Source organism: Pogona vitticeps, chromosome 2 (assembly GCF_051106095.1).
Source record: "Pogona vitticeps strain Pit_001003342236 chromosome 2, PviZW2.1, whole genome shotgun sequence".
In the NCBI taxonomy this organism is placed as follows: domain Eukaryota; kingdom Metazoa; phylum Chordata; class Lepidosauria; order Squamata; family Agamidae; genus Pogona; species Pogona vitticeps.
The window spans coordinates 176,935,543-176,961,189 of NC_135784.1; the positions used below are offsets into that span (position 1 = coordinate 176,935,543).

General features: G+C 45.6%; 1 protein-coding gene across 4 annotated transcripts in view; it reads left to right on the forward strand.

Moving 5' to 3' along the window:
• LOC110090614 (uncharacterized) overlaps positions 1-22,048 on the forward strand; it is a 33,564-nt gene extending 11,516 nt beyond the window's left edge. For 3 of the 4 annotated variants that reach the window (XM_020814308.3, XM_020814307.3, XM_078386509.1), the window contains 6 exons: positions 4,371-4,703; positions 8,011-8,160; positions 8,529-8,611; positions 12,757-12,900; positions 15,664-15,802; positions 18,856-22,048. In XM_020814308.3, coding sequence (XP_020669967.3) covers positions 4,371-4,703; positions 8,011-8,160; positions 8,529-8,611; positions 12,757-12,900; positions 15,664-15,802; positions 18,856-19,364 — 1,358 coding nt within the window. In that variant the 3' untranslated portion in view covers positions 19,365-22,048. Of the gene's footprint in view, positions 1-4,370; positions 4,704-8,010; positions 8,161-8,528; positions 8,612-12,756; positions 12,901-15,663; positions 15,803-16,523; positions 16,639-18,855 lie in introns of all 4 variants that reach the window. The other variant, XM_020814311.3, reaches the window with a different exon arrangement.
• The last annotated feature ends 3,599 nt before the right edge of the window (positions 22,049-25,647 follow it).

Here is a 25,647-nt window from a genome sequence, read left to right on the forward strand (position 1 = left end):
CTATGGAATTACTGTTTGTAATATTAGTTGCAAGACGAAGTTCCCAGTTTGCTTGTCATATTAGTCCTAGATCCAGAGTAGCTGCAAATTCTGCATGGCACTGGGTACAGCAGGTGAAGAAAATAGGAATGACAGGCAAATTCGTTAAAATAGGTGGGCAGCTTCCTGGGGTTAAGGTAACCCACTGGCTCAGAACTCACTCAGAGGAACAGCCATCAGCTGGAATTCAGTGGGGTGAGGCTGAATTTCCCCACAGCTTCTCCACTTGGCAGCTGAAGGGGCTCTCTATGGTCCAGAAGATGCCAGAGTGCTCTTTTGCACCATAGAGCTCTGCTTATCTGCAGAGCTGAACATCTTCCTCTTGGGAAGGGAAGGGGGGGGGGCAACATACAGGCCTTTTGTGCTGGTGCTGATTTTTGGTAGTGTAGGTTGTGTTGGTGGCTGTGGCAGCAACACGGTTTCATTTGCAGCAAACAGGGGCAACCAAGAGAGGCTCGGAAGGAAAAAACTAGAAACCGGGCCTTCTCGGCAGTGGCCCCTCGGCTGTGGAATGCCCTTCCAGCAGAAATTCGGCTGGCACCCTCACTGGGTGTTTTTAAAAAACACTTTAAAACTTGGCTATTTAAACAGGCCTTCCCTCCAGTCAGCTAAGTCTTTTATTTTCTTTCTCTCATCTCATTCCATTCTGCTAATTTTAATCTAACTGTATTAACTAATATATTAATTGTATTTTATGATTACAGTATTTACATTTTATATTGTCTTATTTTATGTTGTAAGCCGCCCCGAGTAGACATGGTTTAGAGGGGCGGGGTATAAATTTAATAAATAAAATAAAATAAATAAAATAAATAAAACTGCCTTTGGGCTTCCGTGTAACTTACAGGTCATGTTACCCACACCTGGGAGTTGTGGCCTCATTGGGGCTCCCTGGCATACAATACCCCCCCCCAATATACTTATATTTTGATTAACACTTGGTGTAGGTGCAGCGAGAAACACAATGGAACAAGCTACTCTAAGTGATTTTAGGCAAACCATTATTACCGTAGCCTCAGCCATCCATTTCAACAGAAGAATCATACTGTATTGTGTTAATGTTTTAATGATTACAGAGAGGACAGATGGCATGTGTATTAACCCTTAATGTGGTATAAACAAGTTTTATACTCACAGGCATGCATGCATGTAGCAGCACATGATGTGTTACAGCATGCAGAAAAACAGAATTTATTTGTTTATTTAAAGTATTTTTTACCTCACCTTTTTCCTTAAAAAGAGCCTGAAGTGGCTTACATCATTAAAAGACAATATTTAAAAGCAGTAAGTGTACAAATATTAAAAAGGATCAAATACCACACTAAAAATGGTAAACAAAATGAATACCAAAGGCAGATTCAAAGCAGCAAGGTATAGCACTCTATTTAAAACCCCTCTCAGATAGCCAATCACTAAGAAAAAGCCTGGTCTGAAGAGAGAGTTTTTTTCTTCTTGTGGAAGGACAGCAAAACCTGTCTCATGTTTGTCTTGCTACTCTAAACTAGTAAACACACATGTCATTCACTGCAAGTCACATTTATGAATGAGATCCGATAGATCCAATTATAGGTGAAAACATTTTTTTTTAAGTCAAAGGACAAACGTGGTGGCACTTTAAAAACTAACTTTTACATTTTTTTAATGTGAGCTTTTGTAGACAAGTCCACTTATCAGACATAAGAGCTGATAAAGTGAACTTGTCCACTAAATCTTACATTAAAAAAGGTAAAAGTTAGTTTTTAAAGTGCCACCATATTTTTGTCTTTTTTTACTTGTTTACATTTTGTTTTCACCTGTAATGCTTTGCACAGACTAACACGGCTACCCGTACTACAGTAGATCCAAGATTGCAAACCACCTTGGTTTGATCATTCAGTGTTCCATAAGTTGGAAAACTGGGGTATACATGCTGAAAATAAATAAATATTCATCTTGCCTGTGACACTTGCACCACTTTGTTCTACACACTAATCACAATAGCACTGAATAGCAATTTGAGGCAAGGGAAGCTGTGCACCTACAAAGGTATTTTGGGTGCTGAGGAAGAGGGATGGCCCCAGTTATTGCTTTGACAGAAGATTTGTAGAGGCCAGTGGAATTGTTGGACAAAACCCTTATTGGATGAGACATAAAATAATACAGAATAATTAAAAACATTCAATGGATGTTTAGATTTTTATCTGCTTCCCTTTCAAATTACCTACACCTGCTTTAAAAACTGTAATGTGTGGTTAACCTTAAGCCAGCTTCACAAACAATGTTTTGAAGTTGGCTTGTGTCTGCTATCCATAGGTATGAGTAGCCACAATTTGTTCAGGTTCTGAACACACTTATAGCTGTAGTTGATATGAAATGGAAGCAAAAGCTTCCTGACATTTCCCCATCACTGTCTGGAGGGAAAAATGGGAATTGTGAAAGCCAGAGAAAATGTGAAATTCTTTCCCAGGACACTTCACCTGGGATGGGCAACTTGTGTCTCTCTTGATGTTGTTGAATTGCAACTCTCTTCAGCCCTAGCCAAAACGGTCAGTGTGAAAAGATTATAGGACACGCAGATCATCAACATCTGGAGGGCCAGATGTTTCCAACTCCTGCACTAAACTGTGACCTTCCCCAAGCTTTTACCCACCAGATGTTTTTTTACATTGCTGGTGAGGAATGACAGTAGCTACTTCATAGTCAAAACTGGAGGGCACCAAGCTGGGAGAATCTGGCTTAGCTTTATGTCCAAACCAGTCTTCTGTCAGATGTGGATAGCTACATATAAAGATGCTGCCAAATCATTGACTGCAATGGTATGTGAGCTGCCAGGTGCTGTCAAAAGCTGACTGGTGCTGTAAATCTGACAGCTGCTGAAAAGATCACTGGATGATGAAAACTGATGTGAAATATAAAATATTCAGCAAACAAGCATGCTGGCAGGAGGCTATGTTCTGAACGGCTGTGGTGGGAAGCGTACTTGAGAATCACATATACGCCACCTTACGTTGTATTTAAGAATTGCAAGGATTTAAATAAAATAAACAAAATCCTCTCAGAGTACACCCTACCCCTGGGTAAAAAAAAAACAAAGCAAAACACATTGTTGAACATTAACTCTATCAGGGCTCAGTAAAAATGCCACAAAAATATGCAGCATTTCAAATGTTCCAGCAACTTTACTCAGGCTCAGATGGTACCAAAAAAAAAACCAAAAAAAAAAAAACAGTACAGCAAATGTTGCGGTTATGAGGGCTGTGGTTAGTCCCGCTGTCAAGGTAGAGGTTGCAGAGAGAATGAATCTCTGGCCGGAATGCATGTATCAGATTTCACTCTAACAATAAGTACTGTGAGGAAGGACTAATGGTTAATCCCGAGTTCTGAAAACACAAAGGCTGGCTGCAGCTCAGAGATCTGTCTGTCGCCTTGGGTGAAATACAAAGGTTCCTGAATTAGCATTAAGAACCTGTGTGGTTTGCCCATGGCAGTGGAGAGAAAGCTGAGCGACAACCAGGAATGGAGACGGGTGGCTGCCCATCTTTGGACTCAGCTATGGAATTTCCCCCTCTTCTCAAGCAACTCAGCTACATTTGTTTCTTTATTCATTTAGGAGGGTTTAATTAGCACAAATAAGGGGGGGGGGGGAAATTACCCTTGTCAAATTGTAGTCCAAGTTTAAGATGTTGTCTGAAATCCAGTAGTAACTTGCAGTTAGAGTAGGCCCATTGAATCAGTGGAGCTTATGGAGGAGTTGACTCACCAAATCCCCACTGATTCAATGGGCCTAACTCTTAAATTCCAATTTACTGCTGGACTTCGACCATTGTTTACAGCAGTGCGCTTCACTTTCTAACAATTTGCTGAATTTAACAACAAACTCAAACTTATAGTTATGATGGATACAAATGCACTTCGTCAGAAATACAAATATGAGTGATTTTAATATTTGGAGCTGAGTATACAAGCATGAGAATCAAGTGCTTCCAAGTATTAGATGCAATCCTTATAGCAGAGCTGGCCCTAACATTGGGCAGAGGGAGTCAGCTGTTCCAAGTAGCAGACTTAGTACCATGAACAGGCAGCACGTTGTTAGTTATTAGGTTATTTCACTGCTTGGCATAGATGGAATTTTCTTGCATCGTGTGACTTAATACCATGCCTTATTTTGGGTGCAGTTTGTGTTCTGTGTCAGGCAGCAAAACGAATTAATTAGCCCTGCCTCATAGATAGCACTATAGTTACTCAGTGAGGTTTGGCAGTTTTTTTTGGTGGCCTGGATTGAAGAAATAAATTCAGTTTCGTTCATCCCTAATCCATCTTGCTCTCCCATACTCCTACCCTTGTTTCTGCAGGTCACCACTCCCGAAGACATCCCCAGGAAAACTGTTCTTTCAGACGGGAACACCTCGTGCCTGATTCCTCTTACAATAAAGGAGTTCCACAAGATGCTCCTAACTCTTGGGGAGATCCCCAAGGTGACACTTTAGCCGTGACCAGTTTTGTGGGCCCTGAACCCCGGGATGTACTTGTCTGTCCTGCTCGTTGTTCCCAGAGGCTGAGGAGGCCCCGGCCAGCAGGAGGGGCTGGGGAGCCCAGAGGAAGCATAGATGGTCCCAAAGAAGAGCAAGGAGGCAGCCGTGGCATCACTATAGCAACGGATGGTGGTGGTGCTGCTGGGAAAGCAGGTGAGGAGGTGGCGAAAGTGCAGAGGCTCAGGGATGGGAATAAACTGCCTGCTCCCCCCCCCATTTTAAATTTTGCACCGAGTCATGAGCTTCAAATGGATTCTGTATGTTTTAAGTAACATGGCTTAATGTGTAGTTCATTGGAATCATTGATTTTGTACAGATCCAAGTTGCTTCAATTTTTTTTTAATTAAAGCAATTACAGAATCTTCCAAATGGTTCATAATCACTGAGAAGTACCCCCAACCCTTTTTTAAAGAAAATGAAAAAGCCAGTGATGCACTGCCATTTTTTCCAAATCAAAATCAACCTGTCTTAGCATCTTCCCCTTCCCCACTTCACATATCTACTGAAAGGAACTGTGGTGGTTTTTTTTGGGGGGGGGAATAGGTTGCAATTTAAAACAGAACAACTTTGTTATAAAGTAGCTGCCACTTCAGAAAAAGTCTCGCTCCTTGTTCTTTTCAGTCTAACTGTAGATATAAGAAGAATTACAAAAGAGGGTTTGTCCCAAAATTTTCACTCTGGCAACAACAGTTGTTTGATCGTGCTGGTGGTGGGGATTCAAGGATAGCAGAGACGTGTCACTGTCACCCTCATCACAGTTTCCAGAATTCTTTGAGAAAAGTAGTCTGGATCAATGCTTTGTCTTTCGCCCCCAATGAGGGCAGAGTTTTCCCCTCTTCTGTAATTCTTGGTGGGGGGAAAAGTAAGTTTCTGATCATTTGCAAAAGCACCTCTGTCTGTCCATCTCTCTCTCTCTCACACACACACACACACGCACACACACGCACGCACACACACACACACACACACACCACACACAACCTGCTGCCTTGTCTTTGGGGAAGTAGAACAGGAAGTGCCTCAGCCATAGTTTCCCTATTGAGAATGCAATAACCAGAATTTCTGCCAGTGTTTACAAACCAAGCAACTTGTCCCTCCTGGCTCTGAACAGGTTAAACATCAGCTACTCCATCCCCTCCCCTGAAAGTCCTTGGCTTATCAGGCTAAGGGAAAAAATTCCTAAGGGGGGACAGAGAGGAAACAAGAGCCAGAGCAGCAAGAATTGCTGGAAAAGCAGGAGCAGGCTTTGCAGGGAGTCCGTCCCTCTTTACCTTGCCTTACCATCCACCCTGAAAATGTTTGAACAAGTCCAGACCTTTCTGCGCCACATCCAGGACTTCAAGCGTAAATATCCACCTCCTGGTACTTTTGTTTTGGAGTTGGTTGTGGGGTGAGGGGAGGAGTTTCACCATGAAATAAAGGGAAGAAAGGGGGTTATGCCTCTCCTTCCAAACGGGTAACAAAGGATCTCCTTAGTTATCAGGGGTGAGATTGCGATCTTAGGGGGGAGAGGGACTTGTTTATAAGGCAGATTTTGTGTGCCAGTTTCATCATGTTTTGTTTAAATTGGGAAGGTAGGTGCAGGAGGCAGAGGTGATGCCTGTCAGCAAAGAGAATGGCAGCTACTTCAGGTGGCTTGAAAGCATGGCGATTGTTCTTGTTTGGGCTACTTAAATTTGGGGAGTTGGAATGAGGTTATGCAGGTTACATGGATGAACAAAGTGTTTTAAAGTGTGAAGGTGCTGAAATATCTTTCAGGAGACGAGAGGAATGTGAATTGGGATCTGGTGGTAAATCTCTTGTGTGGTTTGTTATCGCTCACCAGGGGCTTCTGGTTGCTTAGTAGGAAAAACAAAAATTAACAACCCAACACCCACCCACCCCAAAAAATTAGGCTGCTAACATGAGGAAAATCAGGAGTGGGTTTTTATGTGAGAGAAATGGGCAGAGGAGCTGAAAAGGCACCCTGTTCTTTGATTCTAAGCGTAGAATTCTCTTCTACCCCTCCCATCTTGCACCTGACTCCCGTTGCTAGATCTTAGTGTTCAAGAAAAACAAAACAAAATAGATCTTGCATGTTTGAATTTTGTACACCCCCCTCAATACTATGTGGGGGGTGGAAGAAGGGTTAAAGGTGTTAGGGGACACCCCCCCCCCCGAAGAAAGAATATTTTGCTCTTCAGGCCAGAGCTGTTTGGAAGGTGTGGCTTAGAACTGTGTGATTTGTGTAGAATTTCTTATTACACCTACCTGAACATTAAATGTACTTTGCAGAGTGGACCATAGGTTTGATTTAAACTTAAGTCTCTAACATGTCAATTTAAAAATTTTCACGCAGAGTGTTTTCTGGGCTAGAAAACTATTGAAAGTGTCGCCAGTACAGTTGAAAACATAGTTGAAATTATTCTGGAGAATCTTGTTGGGTTATATACTAAAAAAAGGAGCGGGTGAATAAGTGAATGCTATGGGGTGTTCATACACATGTACAACCTAAGGATATGTGTGTGTCTGCTTGTGAGATGGAACCCTGTGTTGGCATGTGGTTGTGTGAGAAGGTTCGCTTCCCATCCAGGGCCGCAGCTGAGTTAACAGTTCAGTTCTGCCAGGTGGACTGGCAGAAAATACACCTGACTGCTGGGGCACCTGCATTATCTGGGACCAGGAAGTCCCCTTTTTTTTGGATATGCTTGTTTTCCTTTTAGGTTCTTGGCATTCTGGGGAAAGAGAAAAGACCCAAACTGCCCCAAGTGATAGAGGTGCAAAGAGAGTATTCAGACAGCAACAGAACTGAGCATTCCTTCTATCCACCTCCCCAATTTCACAGGAGAGCAGAGTGTCAAACAGCAAAGGAAATTGTGGGGGTAGATTAGACGAGGAGAAGAAGGTTGCATAGAGCTTAATCCCAGGACATGTGGTTATGGGCCGGCATCCAGAAAACACAGTTCAAGGAGCACCTTTTTTTCTGTGCAAGCTTGAGTGGGTGGGTGGTGGGGATTTTTAAAGAAAAGCAGGATTGGCAACGCACATTAACTGACGTGGGAAGAGATTTCTGAATGATAATTAGAGTGCTTGAAAGCGCACGTGATGCTGGCCTTACCCTTCCCAGTAGAGTTTGTTCAGGAGAACCTTCTGCTGAATGGTACTTGCTGCTTGGGTTTCCCACTTCTGGCCAGATCCCTGAGGAGGAGAAACCATGTGTTCTGTTCTAGTGAGGCTGAGAGCACAGGGCGAGGGCCAGCAAAGGATGCTTTCAGCCGAGACAACAGAAGCAAGTGGAACCACCTCAGGCTCAGGCTCTGTGGAGTAGGACTGGCTCTAGGCATTTTGCTGTCTGCGTGAATGACAAAAGGTTAGAAGTAGACTAGTCTGGACTGGCAGCAAGTCCTGGATCTGAAAGGATGGAAACCTCTGAAATGCTGGGATGAAATATTCTATTAAGCTACCCATTGTCTCCTTCCAGCCAGCTCTCTGTTGCCCCATCAGGAGGAGGGCCCTTCTCATCCGGAAGATGGTGGGCTCTTAGCAAGGCTGTCTCATACTGATGTTGGGGGCATCTTCCGGCAGGCAGGGAGCCGGGTGCGAATGAGAGTGCGGAATCGCAAGGATATAGGTAAGTGACCATGGGAGCATTTCATGGAAAAGATGGGTAGGGGCATCAAAGTGTGCGAAGCAAAGAAACCCAAGTGAGTGGGGAGTGAAGGAAATCGCAGGCAATGGCAAGGCATGGGGTATCCTACTTTTGGGTGACCACGCCCAGAATCCCACCCCACAACACTGATGGCTGGAAGATTTAAGAAGCCAGAGTCCAACAGGTTATTTTTCCAAGCTCATAATACTGGACAAGGAAGTAGAAGCCAAAGGCCTGAGGGAGGAGGGAGGGCAGGCCCTGGGGGACTGGACTGTGGGAAGAAACAGAGAAGGTGGGAGCAAGGGAGAGGCCCTCCTTCTCAGGCTGACTCTCCCCCCATTTGCTTCCAGGCATTTCCAGCGATTTGAACATGGCTGATATTGATGTGGGCGAATGTCCCCGGAGCCCCACCTACCGCCTCCCTCAGCCCCAGGTATTGAAATTCCCAAAATGGGACAGTTGGAGATCTTGGAGGGGGTACAGGAGGAGAGCTGCATGGATGTGTTAAGCAAGAGCAGGCCATGGAGGTGGAAGGAAGGGTGAGTCAGGGCTCCTCCCCAGCCAAGGGATAGCAGAGTACACCTCGTTTGCTCCATTCCTGAGGCTTCGTTCTTTTTCCCCCTTTTCTGCCCCAAGACCTGCCAGACAACCTACCACCACCACCACCACCACTCACCCAGTGTTTCCAGCACATCTTATTTTCTCTCATCTAAAATGATCGCCACCTTCCCTGTCTTCGTATCTGCGGCACTCTTGTGGAACTCCTCAGTGAAGGAGAAATATACTGTATAAGGGAAGCATCTCATCTGCCCAGAAGGCCTCATGAGGTTTTGGTTGGTGGAGCTGGAGCCTACAATTTGGAGATTATTTCTGGACAGGAAAATCTCTACAAATATTTCCAACAGGGAATGGTGGATCCAAAAGCTAGGTGTCAGAGAGCAGGGGAAAGAAGGGGGGGAAAGACAATGAAGTAAGAGACATTTCTCAGTCAAGGATGTGAGAAGCATATGTTTTGTGCTGACTGGTAGTACTCAAATCTGAAGAGCAAGGTGTTTTTTTTTTTAAATGTTTGACTCATTGTGGAGTACAGTGCAGTCTTCACCTAGAGATGTAGCAACACTGGCACCAAAATATCTTTTTGAAGCATTGTTAAGATTTTAAAAAAAAACTGGGATGCTTTCAACAGTTAAATTATGTTTCCCGTGGGTGAACTGTTTTGAGAATTTTGTCTGGTGTTATTGTGTGTTGCTACATAGAATTTTGCAGCTGTCATTCAGTCATACAGAGGAAGCGGGGTAGAAATCCAGATATATACACTGATGAAGGATCTGTTCCTAATAAAGCAGCAAATGGTTGCAGGAACCGTAGCCAGTTCTGCAATCAGTCATGGCCAATTTCTGGTCCTGGATTTTAGTTTCGATGTATTCTTGAAGGCTTTCACAGCTGGGTTCTGATGGTTGTTGTGGGTTTTCCAGGCTGTCTGGCTGTGTTCTTAATGTTTTTCTCTCTAACATTTTGCCAGTTTCCGTAGCTGGAGGACAGGAGTCAGAACTCTGTCTGTGCTCTGTTGCAGTTTGTTGGATAGTTGAATATTTATAGTTGTGGGATCTGCTTTTGTCCTTTTCAGGAGATTGGGTGATTATGGTGATTATCATGTTTTTGTTGTGGGTGTAATTGATGTGATAAGGGGGAGAGATTATCTGTCACTGTGATGGATAAGTGTCAACAGCCCGGAAAACCCACAACAACCATTTTAGTTTTGATTTCTAACTAATTGCAGAGAATACTTGTCCCTTTATTTGGGACCAGGAGTCTGAATATATCTCTTGGTCTCAACAGATTCATTGTTACTTAAAAATGATGCATCACAAGGAGTTATCAATAACATACCGCTTCTAGGAGTAAAGAGAGTGTAATGCGATTCCTTCTGCTACAAAGTAACAATTGGCTACTTCCTTCCTTCCTTCCTTCCTTCCTTCCTTCCTTCCTTCCTTCCTTCCTTCCTTCCTTCCTTCCTTCCTTCCTTCCTTCCTTCCTTCCTTCCTTCCTTCCCTCCCTCCCTTCCACCCACCCATATAATGGAACTGGAAAAGGTGCAGAAGAGAGCTACTAAAAGGATTACTGGGCTGGGGCACCTCCCTTATGAGGAAAGGTTACAATGTTTTGGGCTCTTTCGTCTAGAGGAAAGGCACCTTAGCGGGGATGGGATTGAGATGTATAAAATTATGCAGGGGATGGATAAAGTGGATAGAAGGAAGCTCGTTTCCCTCTCACGCGATACCAGAATCAGAGGACATCCACTCAAATTGAGTGCTGGGAGAGTCAGAACAGACAAAAGTAAAGATTTTCTTACCCAGTGTGCTGTTAGTCTGTGGAACTCCTTGTCACAGGATGTGGCAATGGCATCTGGCCTAGATGCCTTTAAAAGGGGACTGGACAGATTCCTGGAGGAAAAGTCCATTGCAGATTACAAGCGATGATGGGGATGTATAATCTCCGGGCTTAAAAGGATGGTACCTCCAAATGCCTGATGCAGGGGAGGAGTATCAGGAGACAGACATCTGGTTGTCTCGTGTGTTCCCAGAGGGATCTGGTGGGGACATACAGGGAGCTGGACTAGATGGGCCCTTGACCTGATCCAGCACGGCTCTTCTTACGTTCTTTGCCATTGCCAAATAATGTTACTTTTTGTTACATTTGTTACTTTCCTCATGTGCTTTTAGGGGACATTTTGAAATGATTCTTTTCAAATGTTAGCCTACTTTTTTTATATAAAAAAGGAAATGTAAAAATGGCCTCCCCCCTGCAAAAAAAAAAAACAAAACCAAAAAGATCTGGGAGAGGTTTTCACTTTCAGTATTCACTTTCTAAGCTCTGCTGATTACCATGACTGAATAAGACCTTTCCATTGGGTCTAAATCAGTGGTTCCCAACCTTGGGACCTCAGATATTCTTGTATTGCAACTCCCAGAAGCCTTCACCTCTTGCTGTGCTGGCCAGGATTTCTGGGAGTTGAAGTCTAAGAATATCTGAGGTCCCGAAGTTGGAAATCACTGACCTAAATTATGCTTCATGGTTTGTATTTGGGTAGCAAACTGGCCCTGTTTTACTTTCAAAACAGGGAGTGATCGCTGTAAATTTCACATTTGGGTCAGATTTGGGTTTATGATAGAGGATGTCACTACAACTCAGGTTAAGCTCTGAGCATCTGGGATCACCAAAAGATGTGGTGAAAATTCTGGAGGAGAGCTTCACACGTGGACACTAAATCAGGCAGTGACCTTCCCTGTGTCCATCCAATGTAAAAGCAAAGTGTGCTGCTTATATACAGTGGTGCCCCACATAGCGACGTTAATCCGTTCCAGGAAAAACGTCACTATCCGGAAACATCGCTATACGGAAAGAAAAACCGCATAGGAACGCATTAAACTCAGTTTAATGCATTCCTATGCGGGGTAAACTCACCGCTAAGCGGGAATCCTCCATAGGGCCGCCATTTTCGCTGCCTCGGTAAGCGAGGAATCAGCGCGAAAACGCTGCGGGCGGCCATTTTCTTGACGCGGCGGCTCCCCCGCGGTCCTCCCAAAGCCCCCACCGGTCAACTGGGGGGAAATGGGGTCTATGGGGAAAAAATGCAAAGTGATTTTTCCCCATAGGGAACATCGCACTGCGATCGCTTTTGTGACTGCAAAATCCGCATCGCTATGCGGATTCGTCATTAAACAGGGCGCCCGTTAAGGGAGGCACCACTGTACCACCCCATAGTGCTTAAAGCACTCTCCGAGTGATTTACAAGTTAATTATGCAGGCTACACAAAGCTTGAGTCAGCTACCTGGGATTGAACCCCAGGTTGTGAGCAGAGTTTGGCTGCAGTACAGCCGTTTAACCACAACACCACAACACCATGAGGCTCCTTGTCTCCGTCCACCAGTGCAGATCTCCTTTGGACAGAACCTTCATATCACCTGACATTCTCCAACGGCAGTGCTTTCCAGTGTATTTGGTTCACATGTTCAGCTGAGGTTCATCTAGTGACATATGTGAAGGTGTCGGCTGATTCCTAAGATGGCTTTATGAAAATATTTGTTCAAGGAAGAGCTATCATGTGCCATGTGGAAATGTAGTTTTTCATTATAGTTACGTGCCACCTTTCTCCCAAGGAGTCCATACCTTTTCTTGTCCCACTCTCTGTCCTTACAACAACACTGTGAGGTAAGTGAGGCCAAGAAAGGGTGGCCATCCAGAGGCCATCCAGTGTTTTTTGATGGCTTAGCAAGGACCTGAGGCCTCCCAAGTCCCAGTACAACACCTCTACCCTACACTGAATGGAGCCTCGTGATCTAGGGCAGGGTATCTCTGAGCACCAGATGCACACAGCAGATGATCATCAGTGGCCACTACCATCTAGCTTTGCTCATAAAGCATAAGCGTCAGTGGCTTCCAGTGTTTGGGAGCATTTGCTGAACTAGATAGTTCTTTGGGTTCTACCCCCCTGGAAAATGAAGAGGATTCTCCCCACCCCCCCACCCCCACCCCCACACATCCTTTATTCCCAAATTTGTGGTCTCTCTCCCCAGGAGCCAGATCAGTATTCTGTGGAGCTGGTCCGAGGACCTCATGGCTTCGGCTTTAGCCTGAGAGGAGGAAGTGAATACAATATGGACATCTACGTCTTGGCTCTCATGGAGGGTGGACCAGCCGAGCAGTGTGGCAAGATCCAGGTACATGATGCTGCCAGGAAATTCGCCTTGGAATGGGACCCACCAGATGCTGCGAGTTAGAAGTGAGGTGACCTGAATGGCTCCTTGAATGGGAGACCACTTTGGGGCCCTAGGCAGGAGAGTGAAGGAAATGTTTAGGTGGATTCTGGGTTCTAGCCAGACTAGAAGCAGAATATTGCAAAAAGTGCATTGGTTTATTTTTCACACTCTTAGACACTGCTTTTGTTGTGTTGTGTAATTCTAAAAAGGAGGGCTGTGGGATGTGTGGCCCTCTGGCTGTTATCCAACTGCTTCCCATCAGCTCAGCCAGTAGGACCAGCAGCAGAAGGAAGCTTACTGGAACTTCCAGTCAAACAACAGCTGGGGGATCACCCGTTCCCAATCCCTGTGCCAAAGGACACAAGATCCAGGCTGTCTGTCAGCTCCAAAGCTCAACACTTCATTGCTGTTACATCCAGTATTTGGTAAAAGAAAGTGGGTTTTTTTAAAAGCCTCTTAGGGCCTCCCCAACTAACACCAGCTCTAAGGTATTATAAACCCTTAGAACAAAGGTGAACAACTTTGGCAGATTGGGGGGGGGGGTGTTACTTTCCTGTCCCAGAGCCCCCTGGGAGCCACTCAAGACCATTAAAATTGCCTGCCCACCTAAATGAAATTATAGTTGGCTAGAACTTCACTGCTATTTTTTGAAAAAATGGATGAAAAATCTGAGAAAATGCTAAAACGTATTTAAAAGGTGAATCATCACTCCTTGAGACTTCCAGGAACATGCAATTCATTTGTTTTGTCTGAAAGACAAAAGGAGACTAGGGAAGGGCTGCCCCCCCCCAACAGTCTTGGAGGGCAGCTACCTTGGAAATGAGGGCAGGCCAATGCCTTCAACCCTGTCCGTTTCCACTATCACTTTCCATCGGACACCTTCAGCCCTGCCGCCCAACCATAGGTAGGCTTTAGATTTAATTCTCATGGGCACACGATCTAGCCAAAGAAAAGTGGGGTAAAATATTTTAAATAAATTAGTTCATTAAATAAAGTTCATGAGACCCTTTTTAATTTTCTTCCTTAGAGCAGAAATCAAAGCTGCTTGTAAAAAGAAATAAGAGATTATATAGTATTCCAGGATTTCAATTTAGCCATGATAGTACCTCTGGTTTTCCTGAAACAAAACGCAGCAGCAGAGTTAGGAAATTCTGTAACTGGCACTCAGTGTGACCCAGGAGTAACCTCTCCAGACAGTGAGACAGGTTACTTTTTAAAAAGCTGTTCTCTCTGTATCCTCAGCTTTCTGTAGCTCCTGGAAAGTCACAGAATTGTGAAGCATACAGGTTCTCTTATAAGTGAATGTGCTAGCTTTTTAGTCAATCCCCTGCTTGGAGATCACTATTTTACTTTTCCAAGGCTTCAGTTTGCTTTGAAATTGCTGGACACTTCTGGTGTTTGGATGTGTATGTTGATGTCTGTGAATGGGCAGGTGGTCAGGTAAGCAGGCAGGATCATGCTTTTCTGCAGAGTGCATGTATATGGCTAGAAATGGGGTCCTAAGAAATACAACACTTTTTAGAAACTGCCATCTGATTCTAACATGGCCAGTTTTTTTTTTAGCCAGCTCCCCTAGCAGCTAGAATTGCAGTCATTTAACAGCCGTCATGATTCATCACCCTGCACGAAGAGCTTCATTTGCGACTTCCTGTAGGCCAAACTAACAAAGGCATGGCAGTAAGGAGGGTTGAATGTTTCTCTGCTCACTTGCTAACCCTTTATTCTTATTCTCTAACTTGTCAGACTACAGAGCAGAAGCGACCCATGTCGCATCTTTATAAGAGACTGGCAACCAGGCCCCTCCAGATGTTGCTGGGCTGCAACTCTGATATATATACATATATCAGATATATATTACCATTGGCTGTGCTGGCGAGGGCTAATGGGGAGTGGTTGTAGACCTAAAAACATCTGGAGGGCTGTGTTTCCATCCCCAGCTCTACATTGTCTGGTGATACATTTGCAATAGGTAATCCTTACCTTAAGGTAACCTTAGGTGTTGTGCAGAGGAAGGAATTTAAACTTCTGTATAGCTTCTTAAATTCCCAGCAGCATTGTGATGTGAGCAACAGCATCTGCCCAAATCCCTCCTTTTTTTTGCAATTGTTTAGGGTCTGTAAATCTCAGGTGTACAGGAAAAATATGTGTTGCATGTATTACAAAGCACATGTCTCTCTTTGCTTTATATCCCCTCTTTACTGCCAGAGAGGTGCTCAAGGCAGCTTTTGCTAAAATACATAATGAAAAGAAGTGACATATATGTCAATTACTTTTTAAAAAAGTAACATAATGTGTGTTTTGTTGTATAAAAACTCATAAAGGAGTTTTTTTTACAAAAATTAGAAGTGTAACAATAAAAGAGAAAGCTAGATTGAACTTCTTTCAGTAACAGACCAGTTTGCGTGCTAAAGGCTTTTCTGAAAAAGAGAGTTGTTTGCCTGGCAGTGGAAGAGGCAGCCAACCTCTTGCTAGGCAATTCAAAAAGCAAGTGGGGTAGGGGTGGGTGTGGGTGGGGAAGGACAGCTAGAAAGCCTTCCCTCACATCCCCACTAGACGGACTCTTCTCCTTTTATATATGTAAAAGCAAGTTTCTAGTCCTTACAGTTGAATGGGAAATTTTGAAAATATTGTGAAAACATGGTACAAATTTCATTTCCCTCCCCCCCCCCCAAACAAAAACCTCTTGTGGGTGATATTCATCTGAAAACACTGTGGTGATAACAGGTGAGCGACCAGCTGGTAGAGATCAACGGGGAGCCGACGGCAGGAATGACCCATGCACAAGCTGTGGAGCACATTCGCAACGGGGGTAGCCGGATACGCCTGATGCTGAAGAGGGGCAATGGCTTTGTTCCCGACTATGGTATGCCCAAGCCTTTTCTCTCTTTTCAGTCCTTTCCCTCTGTTTTCTCCATGACAGAAATAGGAGAAGACTCAAGCCGACCCTGCCACTTATCCAGCACACACACACACACGCTCACAATGCAGCCCAGTGTGGGTGGGATGGCCCAGAGCCACTTCTTTTATTTATTTATTTTTATTTATTTTATTTATATCCCGCCTATCTGGTTGGGTCAGGACCACTCTTTCCGACGGCACTTGTTTTGCCCCCTGAAGCCGCATCTCAGCAACTCTTCCCCAACTCTCAACGCAGAGGGAGAGGAACAACCCATCATTAGGCGCCCTGTTGCAGGGGAAGTGGCGTGACATGTATCCATAAAATGTGCTGCTTATAGACCTTGTCACAAACATCTCCCTCAAACATGGACCCTCTGCAGCCTCTTCCCTTTGAAGGGTCTCTGCAGAGAGGCAGCTTCTGAATCCTCAATATTCATCCCTCTCTCCTCTTCTCTTTTCTTTCCTGCCCTGTCGTCCTTCGTCTGTCTGACCCTCCATATGCCACGCCAACCCACCCGCGGTGCTGTCTGACCTCCCCACCCACCCCTTTCTCACCACCTACTCTGTGGCAACCTTGTCTTAACCTTCCTCGTCTGCTTTACCTTTCTGATCTGTGGTGGCTTCCTCCTCTACCCCTTCCTGGTCTGTGCTGGCCTTGTAACTCCCCTTTTGCTTCCCCCCCCAAGTCTCCATCTGTCTCCGCCCCACAGGGCAGCCGCTGGCCAGTCTGGCTCTCTGCGTGACCAACTCCCCCCGGGGGGAGCCCTGCTTCTGCCTCGTGGGACGGGTCGAGCATAAATGGTGGGTGCCCAGCCCCCAACAGAACCACTCAGCCTAGTTTTCCTCTCTCCCTTAGTCCCCAAGGAAACTGTTCTCCCAAATCTTCAGCAGGTGGTAGGAGGTGTCTCATTTTCTAGGAGGAGATGATCCTGCTGGAGCCACCCCTCCTTCCCCTGACTCTCCTCTTACCCTCCATTTAATACCCTTCCTTAGTCTCCCTGCTCCTTTTCCCCAGCATCATCCCATTGATCCTTCTCCCATAGCCAAGGCTATGTGCATCCTGCAATTCTGCACAAACCCAAGAAAGAAGTAGGATTCAGTCTTAGGTTGAGGAGCTCATTCTGAAAACAAACATAGCATTTTTATATTGTGGCCTTTTTGGATCAGATCTTCAATACATTTACTTTTTGTACCAGAAGTCCCAGAATCTCTCCCTAGCACTGCCTCTGGCCAAGCTGCCTGCTTGGATGATTCTGGGAGTCAGGAGTCCAAATAATTATCTTCCCCAAGCCCTGTTTTGAAGCAATTTCATTACACTCAATCCAAAAAGAATTTCTCTTTCCAAGGCTGAGCTCTGAAAAGACCAATTCTGCATGTATTGTACCAGGACCCACCTATAGTCAGTGCTGATTGGCTAGTTCCTGTGATGTCACAAAGCACTTTTATCTTCTCTATTGTGTGTTCAAATAGTTGAAGAACCCATTCTTCATCATGTTTTAATAGTAAACCTATCTTCATCCCTAGGTTTCTCTTTCTGTTATTTTAAAGCAGCCTCTTTAAAGGTTTAAAATATTTTAAAGGATTAAAATATGCGAACAATGCTTAATTAAAGTCATATTTGCAGAGGATAGACTTTTGTAAGGGGCTGGGACTTCAGGTACCTTCAGGAATAGATCATTGACTAGCAGAAGCCGAATAAATTACACCACCTAAACATTCATGTTTTACATAATCTTCATGGTGCAGAATTGTGATATTTTTGTGCCTTGCCCATAGCTACCATCCTTGCCAGTTACCATGCCACCCTTCCTCGTTTTTCCATTTCTCCCTGGTTTATTTGGATTCCCTTTTCCATATGTTAGCACCTTGTGAAACATTACGGACCCATGTTTTGTAGGGCTGGATTTTCCCACTCCCTATATACTCACTGAAATTTGCTGTAACCCCTCAGCATCTCCAGCCCCTAGAAACCTCCTTCCCAAGCCAGCTAGGCCAGACCTGCTCAAAACACAAAGGCTGATTTGAAACCTGTCCTGCATTACCTCCCCAAGGCAAAAGAGAAGTCTGGATAAGTCCCTTGCTCCCAAGCCCTCTGGAAATCCCATGGCCACAAAGGAAGCTTGGGAACAGAAGATCTGTTTGCAAAGATATTTAGTACTCTCTCTCTCCCCCGGGACCCCTGGAGACACATCATGATATACCCGAGTTACCTCTCTAATTTAATAGTACCTTTTCGAAGGGAAATAGTCCAGAACCCAGAGCTGATGTCACAAGAGAACTAAGTGATGGGACTCCCTAGGGACCACATCCATGCCGAAGCCCAGAATAACACTAGACGTGAGTAAACAAAGACCCCGAGGATCTTAAGGCAAGGTGTACGCAATTTCCACAGGTCTGAGAGCTACAGCCACTCCCAGATCTTAGAAGGTCCCACCCAACCTGAACTGCTTTTCTTTCTCAGTTGTTTTTAATCTGGGAAAAAAAAATCACCTCCTTTAGTGGCCATTTTAAAAGAGACCAAAAAGGAGATGGCAAAATTGCCTCTCCTGCCCTCCCCTTAAAGGCCACAAAGTGGGCTTTTGAAACTACTTAGAAAAAAACAAAACAAATAAGGGGGAGGAATGCAGGGGGCCGAACAAGGCCCACAGAAAGACTTTGCCTACCTTCATCCCCAAGCATCAGGGGCAGGGAATATGTCCAGAACCTCTTGAGGTGAAGGGATCTGCCCGCAGGATGTGTACACTCTGGTTCCACCTGCCCAGCCTTGTCCAGAATACCAGTGTTTCTGACACTGAACACTGGCAGCTGCACCTAGTATGGTATTCTGGACAAGGCTGGGCAGGTGGAACCAGAGTGGGCAAATCCTACTAGCAGATGGAAATGTTTGAGGAGGAAGCGTTCTGCTTTTGAACTCATCTATGCCATACGCCGTTCCCCCCCCCCCATGCCCCATTCCCTTGTTTTGTGATGTCCTGGAATCCTAATGTCTCTCATTCTACCCACCTCTCTTTTTCCTAGATCGTGAGTATAGCCGGAGCCCCACCAAGTTGCTGCAGGTTCCGGAGGCTGAGGACAAAGTCAGGCACCGGCACCGGAGATCCAACCCACCGGGGGGCCCCCAATACCAGGGACAGAACCTCTGTGATGGGGGCGGCCAGGAGCCCTCGCCTAATGGCAGGCACCAGCAGCAGCACCAACAGCAGCAGCTCCCCAAAGCACGCCACTCTAGCCGGCTGCCCCATGGATCCACCAAGGTTCAGGGGGAGGAAGAAGAAGAGGGGGACGCGGGCTGGAGACCCCGGGAGCAAGGGAAGAACACAGAGGGCGGGGGTGAGAGCTGCAAGCTCCTTTCGCCCAGGCCAAACAGGAAATTGCGCTCAGATCTGGTCCCGGGTCCCTGGCTTGTACCCAGTAAGGAGCGCCTGTCCCGGGCTCTGTGGGGAGTCTGCATGGGCCAGGGGGAAGAGGAGGAGCAGAAGGGTGACCCAGGGAGAGGGAAGGGCTTGGAGGTAAAGAGGCGGAGCTAGAACCACCTCCGTGCAGCCACATTGGGAACATCTCAGTGCCTGGGGCAATGGCACTGTCCACCCCCATCTGGACTATGCAGTATCATTTCCCCCTGCCATTCATACTATGCAATGGGAACTTTCATTTTGCTGTTCCCTAAACATGGCTCACATCCATACTATGCAAATTGTACTTTTCACACTCACCTCCCCCTGTCTACTTGTGGCCACCCTCCTTGTAATTGTGCAATAGAGCCGTTCATTCTGCTGCTGCTGTCCTCCCCCACCCTCACCACCCAATTTGTGAGAAATTTCATCAGACGCCTCTCCAGCAAGAAGATGGGTAAAATGACAAGTCCGCTTACCTCAAAACACAGCTTGATCCTTGTTGGCCGTCTTCCTCTACAAGGCAAGGCAGCAGGAGATGAGTGGCGGGGGAGGGATGTGCTAGGCTTCGTTCTTGATTTTATCAAGGCCAGAGTGAGATTCAGTAGGTCTGCCGGCCCGCTGTTGACACCCACAGAGAGGGTCCCCTTTCACACGTCCAGCATGCTCTCTAACCTACAGGAATTCCCTGGGAAGTTTTTGTCAACACTTCAATCAATGCAGAAAGAGCTCCCTGAAGTTGTGCAGTTTGAAGAGGATCACTCTGTGGATCTCTCTAGTTCTAAAGAACTCGCTGAATGCCAATGTGCTGTAGCGGTTAGCTAAGTCTGGGAAGGCCCGGGTTCAAATCCCTACTCAGCCATGCGGCCTAGTGGGTGAAATTGGACCAGGCACCTTTTCTCAAACAAACCTACCTCAGGGAATTGTTGCAAGAATAACGAGATGGGGTTAAAGAATGGTACATATGGCCAGGAGCTCCTTGGAGGAAAGATGAGATTGGAAAATGTAAAATATAAATAAACCAACTCTTTCCACATTGACTTATTTACTGAATAGATCTCCTCAGCTTCTCCTCAAGGACCTCTCCATGTTGCAGAAGATTCTGGGGGTATATCCTAGGGAAGGGATGAGGTAATGTGTGGCCCTCCAATGGGACTACAGTGCCCATCATCCCTTACCATTCCCCACACCATCTAGGTGTCCCTCCCAAACCGCTTCTAAACATCCGCCCGGCAGACCTGCTCATCCTCTTCCTTCACCATGGACCTTGCCTCTCCACGAGTGCCTCAAGCCATTCCACGGAACTACACAGGCTGGTGTTCTCTCTCTCTCTTTCTCTCTCTATTTATTTCTTCTGCAGCTCCCCAGAATACAAGAGTCTTCTCTGCTTTGCTAGTGCCAACCACACATGCATGAATGCTGTCATGTGCAGTGACATAGGCTTGGCATGCCGTATGGGACACATATGGTTCAAAGAGCCATGTGTTTTTGTGCCATGTGCACCCAGACATGCCAACCTAGGTCATGAAAATGGATAAACTACACAGATACTTTTTATTCATAACAAAAAATACAGCTTGTTCTTGGCCGGCAGGCAGGCCATTAAATTAAACTTTTCCCAGCCCCCCACGGGCACAACATGCTCTTACTAATGAGCACAGTTGGGCCTACCTTACTCCTTCAGTGGTGAAAATAGCCCATGAGGCATTATTGTTTGCAAGGAATTATGGGAGAAGGAAATGAGCACCCCAACAACTTTTCTTGAGCAGGCGGTGCATGTAATAAACATAAGAGAAAGTTACTCTTTGATTTTCTTGCTACTACGGAAAGAAAGAAAAAGGTTGCTTCATGTCCTACCTACTGCTTTGCTTCTCAGTTATTTCCCTGAAGTATCTGTGCAGACACTTCACAGCATATGCAGGGCTGTGGATCAACCCTGGGGCAATACAGGCAAAAGTTGTGCCTTGTTCCCTCACTTTTGGTCTGAGTTTTCAGCAGGGGGTAGGTAGGTGGGTGGGGAGAATCCTAAGTATTGTATGCTTTGTGCAAACATTAACTGATATGAAATGTGCATGTGTTCACGGGATGCATTTCGATGAACACTTCGGCAGAGCTTGTGCTTTACACAGTTTGCAGGGGGTCACGTCCATTGGTCCATATAAGAGAAACCCATGGGGAGATGCATGCCAAAGACCATGTCATGTTTACGTAAGATGCTGAGTCCAATAGCATTCAGAAGGCCTGGTATTTAGCCAGCCTGCTTGCAGTGCACCGCACCAAGCCCCTCCAAAGCTAGCTACCATGCATTACTGCCACCCAGTCTAAATGCGCAAAGGGGTTCTGAGTTGCAAATCTGCCTCGTATCCAACTGCCTCTTCTCCAGCACATTTATAGAGGCTGGCCATTTCAGAGATGAGGGGAAAGACTCTGCACATGCTCAGAGGCCCCCTGTAACCCACTCACATTTCCAGGTAGCGCACGGCATGGGATTTGGATGCTCCACAGCCCACTGTAGATGAGCCCCACTGGAAATTAAGTACAGTACTGATGTTGGTCCTTCTACTTCTACTGTTGGGTCTTCTGTTGTTCTAGATGGGGAAATGACCTGCTGTAGGGTTAGCCTAACACAACAGGGAGAAGGTCTCCTGTATTTGGAATAACTTGACAGGTGCCACTTGGGGCCTTTTAAGGAGATGAAAATACAGTGGCATGAGAAATTGCTTTAGACTTGCCCGGCAGTGCAGTTAACGGAAATTATTTTTTAAGTAAATAAACACATCTTTTAAAATCTATATATTAAAATATTCTGATTTTTAAAAGCGGTTTCTGTTTGCTTGCTTTTGTTCCTCTCCTGACAATTCACGACTGAATTTGTGAGAATTTTGTTGGGGCTGGGGGGGTGGGGAAACGGCCTCTTCTCCTAGTGAGCTCGCTCTGGTATGCTGCCTGGAATCAAATCAAGTGAGCTGAAGTGGGTTATAAAGTACAGGTAATGAGAAATGTCTTCCTCCCCATCCAACTCCTTTCCCTTGCAAAAGACCAGAAAGGTCATCCTCATTGGGTGCAAGTTGCTACACTGCAAGTGGAGAAGGTGCACTTCCAGCAGGGTTGGGCCAGACTCTCAGAGACAAAGGAAAAGATGGCACCTCCTCCCCGAGGCTGCTTAAACAAAAGGTTTAGCCTGGTGGGTTAAATCATTACTTCAGTACTCATATGTAACAGCGTCCCCCACTGCGCCTGAGAATAACAGGCTAAATTAGGAAGTGCAAGACAGGTGGGTGCGTGATGCATGCAGTTCTGCTGTCTGATTGATGTAAACCACCAGGGGGCAACCAGTCCCCCCCCCCCCCCATCTCTCACCTGGATAAGTTGCTCCATTCTACCTAACTGGAGGGACAGCCCTAACTACCAGATTTGCATCTGCTGTAGCAACAGTGCAGGACTCCATTCTACCTGTGGGGTTGTGTATTTTCCCCTCTACAGTGGGTTCTAATAGAAGATACAACAGCCGAGAGTCTTCGCTTCAATTTAAATTTCCAGCTCTCAAGGTTGCAAAGATGATGATCTGTAATGATGTAAGGTGCCTTGAGTCCTTTCTTAGGAGAAAGGCGGAGTAAAAATATTTTAAATAAGTAATTAAGTCTGTGACAATATTTGGTCTATGTCAAAAGAGAAACGTAAAATTTCTAGTTAATGCCAAGGGAGGAACACAGTACAACATTTCTAGTTAATGCCAAAAAATGGGAGTTCCCACTGCATGTTTGCCATTGCTCTTTCCCCAGCACCTCTCACCAAGGCAGCAGCCTCTGCTTCATGGCGGGTTTGGTTCTGAATGAGGGGAAATAAATGGTCTTGGTTGCCCCATCTTTCTGAATGGAAGAAACAACACTGTCTTGACGTTTTATCTTGCAGCTAGCTTGGTTCCTACCTCTATTGAGGTGGTCTGTACTGAAAAAGGGGTGATGATACCGTATCTTGTTAATTACAACAAAGTGGGGTTTATAGTTATACTACAGTAGACTGTATGTGCTAGGCAAGCCAGGAATTTACTCCACAACCTAACCTTGCCATGTGGTATGTGAAACACACAAGGAACCCAAGCCAGACCATAATAGCAATAACGCAGAGCATAGAGATGCTGGCTGTCATGAAGCAACCACAAAGGTGGTGGCAACAATACAGGGCAGGCTGGTTTTTAAATGGTGCAACTCAACAAATTGCTAGCCACCCACAACAGAGATTTCTGGAAGTGTTTTCATACAGTCCAGGTGTTTCCACTGACAGGAATTTTCAGTACAATACTTACTTTAAAAGAAAACATTGTCAGCAGACTTCAAGCAGTAAGAAACTAGGATGGTGCTTGTCTTGAGTCAACACATAAGCCCATCTGCATCAGTGTTATCCACACTGATGGACAAAGGTTCTCCAGGGCTTCAGATGGAGACATTTCCTGGTCTTGAGTGAGTCACATCTGAGACTTTTTACCTTGAACACATGTGTTCTTATCCTTGAGCTGCAGATCTTCCTTTTAGTCTCAATGATATCTTAAAAGCGTGAATTGCTTTAGGAGCCTCGTGGCGCAGTGGTTAAATCGCTGTACTGCAGCTAAAACTGTGCTCACGACCTGGGGTTCAAATCCCAGGTAGCCGGCTCACGGTTGACTCAGCCTTCTATCCTTCTGAGGTCGGTAAAATGAGTACCCAGCTCGCTGGGGGGGGGGCAATGTGTAGCCTGCATAATTAAATTGTAAACCGCCCAGAGAGTGCTTGAAGCGCTATGGGGCGGTATATAAGCAACACGCTTTGCTTTTGCTTTTGCTGGACAGCTCAGTGGTCTAGGTCTCTGGCTACAGAGCCAGAGGACAGGAGTTTGATTCCCCACTGGGCCTTCCATGACAGGGGCCGGACTCTATGATCCACAGGGGTCCCTCTCAGCTCTGCAGTTCTAAGATGATGATGGTGGTGGTGATCACTGATGAATATTTCCACAATGGAAATACCTGTAAAACGTTGCAGACAACATGAGGTTCCAGAATGGTTAGTAGATCCCAGGAAAGGTTCCTTGACATTGGTTTTGTGCAGTTTGGCCTCATCGAGCTGAGTGCTCAGAATCCTCTTCTGAAAAGGAGGAGGTGCTTCAGGAGCTCCAGCCTACAGCAGAGGAAGCCAGGGTTGAAGGAAATGCTGTCAGATCCTGGTAGCTCTAAATACTTACGAGAGCAAGGAGAGTGTTCTGCCCTCTGAGAATGAAGAGAGCACGGTGACTCCAAGCCACAGGCAGCATTGCAGACAAAACAGAACCAAGCACAAGCATGCCATTGAAAGTGTCATGATTACAAATCAAAGGTGTGGGGGAAAGCACCATAAATCTCCCCTTTGAAGCCTTGGTGATTTGGAACAACATGGCTATCAGTTTCCTTGCTTGGATTCTACATCTGTGCTTTGTTCCTGTTCTCCCTTGGCAGCTTGGCTAGAAATATTCCTCTGCTATGACCATGGACTAAAAGGGACTTTGCTACTGGACTTTATCCTGGACTTTCCTCAGCCTTGGCGCTTGCAACCTTCACACGCTCACCCACAACAGGTACAGGCATGACCGCATGTGGGGTGTGATCCCTGATTAAGAGGTCCTCACCATATTTCAGTTAAGGGGGAGAGCCATGTGTCCCAACAACTATAGTTACCTACAACTAGGCCTTCTATCACTCTTCTGAGCCCAGACATATTTCTCTCATTGTCTTAAAAAGAGCTGTGGACAGGCTTCTTTTATAAAGGGGGATATGTGGTCAGCCAGCTCAATCCACAAATTAAATGTTGCTCCTGTGCCATTGTTTGCTTCCTCTGCAACATGCCTGCCGCTTTGTGAAATCAATCAAACAAGTAAACATTTCCAAGAGGAAACTGTCACATGTTGCCAAACGTATATCTGTTGTGAAAGAGGCATCCACCCCTGCCCTTCCGAAAGCCCAGGAGAAAACGCTTCCCTGCTGGTGCAACTGTTTCTAAGACCAAAACATCTAGCTTTCAATATCATTCATTCATTCATTTTTGTTCTTTATCTTATTTATAGGCCGTATTTCTCCCATTCAAGGGACTCAAGGTAGTACAGTACTCACACTATTAAAAAGAATAGAATTAAAACCACAATAAATTATACTAGAGATGAGACACTTATTGCGGTTTGGTGGATTGGGCCCATGGGTGCTGCATGGGTTCCATGGATTCTACGTCCCACCTCCTCCCGTAGATGCCCACCCAGAAGAGGAGGTGGGGCAGAGGAAGCCCACAGTGCTGCTTCTGATGGGGTGCCTGCGGGAAGAGGCAGGGCACAGATTCCCGAGCACCTGCTCAACACCAGATACACCAAACCATGCCCACCTCTAAATTATGCATTAGAAATAATTAAACTATCAAACTGA